The sequence below is a fragment of the Ipomoea triloba genome, chromosome 8, assembly GCF_003576645.1.
Source record: "Ipomoea triloba cultivar NCNSP0323 chromosome 8, ASM357664v1".
NCBI lineage: Eukaryota > Viridiplantae > Streptophyta > Magnoliopsida > Solanales > Convolvulaceae > Ipomoea > Ipomoea triloba.
This window is the reverse complement of record NC_044923.1, coordinates 4,247,198-4,253,375: the sequence shown is the minus strand read 5'-3', so window position 1 is coordinate 4,253,375 and position 6,178 is coordinate 4,247,198. Positions and strand designations below refer to the sequence as shown.

The following is a 6,178-nucleotide window of genomic DNA, read 5'->3' as shown; positions in this document are numbered from 1 at the left end:
AAGATTGAATACAGCCATAAAATACCGTAAGAAATTGGGAAGTCTGTGAAATATATATTGATTGGCATCAGGCAAACTAAAAACAATTTGTATATGTCTGTGCACAAGAGACCGTCTCCACTCTTTTTGGTCAACTCTCCTATTGAGTATCATGTTCCCAACCATAGTCGAATCCCTCGCATTGACTCTAAAAGCAAAAACTTGTGTTGATTGGTCATCCAACTAAGCATGCTTAGAAAAAAAAAATATTTTTAATGTAATGGTCAAGTCCAATCCTATTTTCATATTACTTGAATGTGTACTATGAGTGAACCCGTCTTTTAACTGGTTCAAACCAAGAATGCGACGGCAACTTTCATGGAAAATTGAACTTGAAAGTTTGTGATTATTATCAAATTAAACTAGCTGTTCGAGCAACTTCTTTTTTTTTTTTTTTCTTTTGAAAATGAGCAACTTCTATTTACTCTATTATGGTCTTTTTTATAAAATAAAAATAAAAAATTATCATCTTTGCACAAGTATGGATGGAGATTTCAAATGGGCAGTACAAGACTGCAATATGATATGATATTGTTTTGTACTTTGTCATTATACAAAAGATTCGATATCTCACAATCATACCTTTATTTACATTAGGATGTGATTTTAAAAGGATAAGAGAAAATAGGCTTTGATGTGTAAGTCCACCACTTATATTTATCTTAGCTTATTACTACCTCTTCAAAAACTATCATCTTTGCATAGGTATAGATGGGGTGTCATAAGGATCGGTTCTGAGCATGTCTAACATGAGCAACTGCACAGGAGCCTCAATTTTTGGAGGCCTCATATTTAAAATAATTTATATATATGCATATATAGTTTACAAAATTCCAGATTGAGTGCATGAAGATTGGCTGATATGGATTCCAGAATAAGAGAATTTTAAAAGTATCAAAAAATCATGCATCACTTACTTGATCAACCATTTTGGACAGTATATCGCATCTATTTACCTTATATTACGAGGTTTCAATTGATTTTCATTTGGTTGTGCCCTCAATTGGTATCAATAGAGGATACAAGTGAGAGAAGACAATAACAATCAACATAGAAATTCTCTCTTTCCAATTCAAACAATTTATTGGTTTTCCACAACCTTTTCAACACAACTACTTCTTGGGAGGAGAAAGCTAAGAGATCAAAGGCCCCCATCTCAAAGTCATTGCTCCAAACATTCAAACAGATCAAAAGTAACACTTCATGATTCACCTCCACAGCTATTAAAACACACACACATACACTTTATGGTCATTGCCTGGCATGCATCAAATCACACAAAAAATTTCTCCCTAAAACCCTACTTGCTTTCAGCCTTTAGAAAGACAAACAAAGCAAAACTTCCAAAACTCATCACCCTTTCTAAATTAGGATTGCAAAGAGAGTGATTGTGAAGTTTGCCCCTTCTAATTGAAGACCACTAATCTTTGCACAAATTTCACTGCAACAAAAATTAAACTTTTAAACGAAAAAAATTCGTAGGTATTCAAGTCATGCCTATTTAATCTATTCTTAAATTTGTTGGTATTTTATTATTTTATTGTAGTGCTTGAATGCAAATATCAATTAGGTGATAACAATGCACTCTATATGCTACATTCAGCATTATAAAACATTTCAAACAAATGAGTATGATAAAACATTTTAATCTGATTGCCGAGTTATATTAATATTGACAATTTAATAGATGCGTAAAAGTACCTACTCTAAATATCTCTCCAATGTTATAATGTTAATTATAACGTTATAATGATCGAGTTAAACTTTTTATTACAATATAACAATCCAACTGTAATGTATTATTGGTACAAAAGGCAACCCTAATCATTTGTTACGAATGTGGATAGAGATGTTAATTGAACAACATAAGTTTATATAATGCCATTATTTGCTAAATCCAACATTACAAAACTTCTCAATTGAGTACAATTCAAGAAATCTAATTTTGTTGTAAAGTTCACTTGAAGTAGACATGGGGTGGCTATAATACAAATATGACAGAGTAGCCCCCATGTTGGCTATTGTACAAAATTAATTAGTAGAGTACATATTCTCAAGTATCTACAAGGCCCCAAGAGGCCAATTCAAGGACTTTGACATGTTACACTTTTGATTGCTTACAAAAAGATATGAGCCAGTGCATAAAGGCAATCCTATTATATCAGAGGATCCAATGCTATATATATAGAAAAAAAAAAAACTGTTTAGAAAAAAAAACTGTTAAATTTTACGTTATAAAACTTTTAAAGTATAATAATTTAAGAAATTTTTTTTTATTGTCATGTGTTGCAAGCTTACAACATAGTTAAAAAGCGCTACGAAATGGGAGCATTTGTACCTTTTTTATTTTATTATTATTATATGTTTATTTATTAAAAATATATTAATTTACTATTGTGATATGATAGTGGATCATTTTTTAAAGTGAGAAAGTATTGCATGGATGTTAAAAAAAAATAGTGAAAAAATTGTAAATTTGATAATGTTTAGGTAGGACACTTTTAAAAAGTGAGAAAGTATTTCAAGGATAATGTTAGCCTTAATATGATGAGTGGAGGTCAAACATGTATGAACTTTAAGTACAAAAGCAATATGATCTTATTATTTTCATAAAACCCTAAAAATTCTTTGCACAAATCAAGATAGGTATACCGACCATTTGGGTAGTAAAACTATAAAATCACTTTTGGTCCATTAGTTATGAATTAGTAGTTTCGCTTTGATCTATCTCCAAATTGAAACTAAAGCGACAGTGTCTTTAGCCTCTAAATATCAAAGAAGTATAATGAAAAACTTAATTATAATTTAAAATCGCCCTGAAGTCTAATCACCATTATTTAAACTACACATGTGACTCTAATTTTTTTACATACCATTTATTTGAAGAACTAAAAGCACCTCTTCATGTCAACTTGAGAACTAAAAATAAAAGTACGGATATATAGCTAAGAGACTGAATCCAATAGAATTCTATAATTGACCAGTTTTCCCTTTATTTTGTGTTAATCTTTCATTGGAAGTGTTCATGTTTAAACTTGCCATATGCATACTTGCAAAGTAGACGCATCAATACCCTCCATCCAATTAAGCAGTAGATATCAAAATAGGAGACAAAAAGTACAAAGAATTGTTCATTAAAATGTAATCAAAATGGAAATTCTTTCCTTTCCAGACAATTTAATTTTTTTAAGATTTTCCACAACCTTTTCAACACAACTTCATAGGAGAAAAAGGAGATCAAAGGCCCCACCTCAGAACCCCTTGCTCCAAACATTCAAACAAATTAACATTTCATGATTCACCTTCACAAAATGTGCTCCAAATCACACAAACATCTTCCCAAACCCATACAGATTTTCCCCTTTTAAACCCCACTTGCTTTCACCTTTTAGAAATGCACAAACAAACCAAATCGAAACATCCAAACACGCCCTTTCTAAATCGAGGACAGCAAGTCATTGTGTACCTAAAAACCGCTACAAAGAACTTCTTTCAAAAAAATATATATATAGACCTAAATCCAGTGATACGATGTCTAGTAACCTCTTATATATATATATAGTTATATCATTATAACGAGGCCCTTTTCCACCCCAACTCTATAAACTCGAAATTTAAACTCAAAGACTTGAAGTTAGCTTCTTGGCCAATGTCCGGCTTTTAGCCCTTTTTCTTATTCATCTGAATTGATTTCGCCTTCTCCTTGCATCCAAGTAGTAGTCTAAACACTCAATCCCAAGTCATTACACGAGTAAAACAGGTTAAATGGAACGGTTTTAGTGTCAGTACAAAACTGAACCTGTTGCCAATTAGCGTTGGCGCTTCTCCTCTGGCAAACCAGGGCTATGCTCGCTACCCTGGAACGTTAGCCTCTTCCGAGAGCTAAGCGAGTAGGAAACTAAAGGATTTTCTTTCGAGCTCATCAGCAGCTGATTCGGTGACAAGGGAGGAGTCACTATGCTGCACTCTAGCAACTCGTTTTTTTGCGTGTCGAGCTCCCTCATTTGATTGTAGCAGAACAACAGATCGTCCTGTTAACGTTATAAAGACTTAAATAAGAAACTCTGAAACTATAACAAAGAACGATTCGAGTCTGTCCCTATTACATTGTAGTATCTGTTCATCTATACTTTCTCAACCTGTTGAAACACAAGGGGTATCTAGGCTTGATCTCATGACCTCCCATATAGGAGAGTCACTAAATGCCATCTAAGCACAAGGTGTTTGGCTTCGGGTCTGTTATATGTATAGAATAAAGATTAAGATTAAGATAACACTCACAATTTTAATGAATCCACTTGTAGGTAAGGCATTTATCTTAACCTCAATGGTGTCTTTTATTAGTCCTTGATCCAATGCCAGCAATGTTGCTGCTGCAGCTAGTACAGATGATCTGTAACTCATTAACTTTATGTCTGCATAAAAAAAAATTAAAAACAAAAGAATTCAATAACAAAGCTAAACAATTAATCACCAAAAACCAGAACCAATCAAGCATTAATTATAAACCATCAGAATAATTTTCAAGATTATTAGACACTACCTCCCATCACTCTCAACATTATCTCCATAGATCTCGACACAACAGCGCCTTGATCGATTGGCGATTGGGCGTTTCCTCGACAGTTTTCGCTAAACTTCACCACGAAATATCGGGTGAAGGCGAAGGGAGTGATAAGTCCCATTCTCCATTCCAATGCATTGAGTACCAAAAGCTCCATTCTTTGCAAGAATTTGGTCTCAAAATTGTATCCTTCCATGGGATATTCTGATAGTGATGGCACTCTACACTCCTCCATTTTAGCAGCCAATGAAAGGCAAGCCATTGATAATAACTTCATTGCCCAATCTTTTTCACCCTATTTTTATTTCATCATAACATAATTAACATTAATCAACAACCCCATTCAATAAAAACCAGTAAAATGTCAAATTTCAAGATAAAAATGAAACCTTGGCTTACATCTATGGATCTTCTTGACAGAAATTGATCAAGATATGTCACTGATAAGTATGCTGTCTGTATACTGAACCCAAATAACCCTCCTGTCTGAATCAGAAATGCAAAATTATGCCCATAAATCACCAAACAAACAAAAATTTACACTAATTAAGAACAGAGAGAGAGAAAATGGGATTTAATACTCAAAAAAAAAAAAACTGGGAAGAAGAAACTAACACCAAGAATGTATTTTATTGCATCCAAACGAGCTTCTTGAATCCAAGACCCACTGATAAATAAATCCCTCTGAACCCCATCAATGGAAATTTCTCTCTCAACCAATCTCTGTATATACTCATCTTCATCTTCTTCTTCTTCAGCTGCTGTAGTGAGCTTATTAGTATCCTCTCCCCCTTGCAGACAAGACACAGACGATGTAGAAGCTTCCATTCCGAGGTTTCCTCCTTTTATTTCCTTCTAGAAGGGGGGAATCTATAGGGAAAAGGGGAGAAGATTTTAGGATAAGGAAGAAATTCGGCGCCGCCAAATTCTTGCATGTGTTTCCATTTCAGTCATAATTAGAGCTTACCCAGAATGGGGGGAAAGGTGAGGCTTAGAAGGGAAAATGTTGGCGGCGGAGATATGGTGACGGCGGTGCCGGAGAGTGGCGGCGGAGGGCGGTGAAGGTGGTGGAGCAAAAGTGAGTTGGAAGTGATGACTAAGGTTGACTGGGCGAGAGAGAGTGCAGTTTTTGAAGGCGCGAGGGAGATTTATTTATTTATTTATTTAATGCCAACAACTCATAAAGACTATATATTATATTGTTATGAAAAGAAAAAAAAAAGTTAGTTTTCTAACTACTATAATGATCAGTTGAATCTCCAGCTAGGTTTTTTATGGACACTACTTTATTCATTTAACAAAAATTAACTCAAATACATTATAATGCCAATTTCAAAGGTGATTTCTTTTTTTTTTTTTTTTTGTTCTTATACAATTCCATGAAAATATACAAATTATTGCTATTTTAATGATCTCTGATTGGTTAAGGACGAATTGAAGATTAGAGGATCATTAATAGTGAAGTTTCTTTGTGGTTTTTGAGAAGTTTTTGTAAGTGTGATTAGTAAAGAAAAGATGGGAAGAGATAAGGAAAATAAATAAAAAAATAAAAACAAACACTGATTTGACATTTTT

General features: G+C 33.5%; 1 protein-coding gene across 2 annotated transcripts; it reads right to left on the bottom strand.

Annotated features, from left to right (window-relative positions):
- Nucleotides 1-3,142: 3,142 nt before the first annotated feature.
- Nucleotides 3,143-5,772, bottom strand: LOC116027913 (cyclin-D5-1-like). 2 transcript variants are annotated; one of them, XM_031269687.1, is made up of 6 exons: nt 5,571-5,772; nt 5,219-5,473; nt 5,003-5,089; nt 4,583-4,898; nt 4,321-4,454; nt 3,143-4,070 (listed from the first exon to the last, which is right to left on the bottom strand). In XM_031269687.1, the coding sequence occupies exons 2-6, from the start codon at nt 5,429-5,431 to the stop codon at nt 3,849-3,851; spliced, it is 972 nt and encodes a 323-aa protein (XP_031125547.1). In that variant the 5' UTR covers nt 5,432-5,473; nt 5,571-5,772; the 3' UTR covers nt 3,143-3,848. The 2 variants fall into 2 exon arrangements, with proteins under 2 accessions (XP_031125547.1, XP_031125546.1); XM_031269686.1 differs by having other exon boundaries at nt 5,219-5,772.
- Between the last annotated feature and the right edge of the window lie 406 nt (nt 5,773-6,178).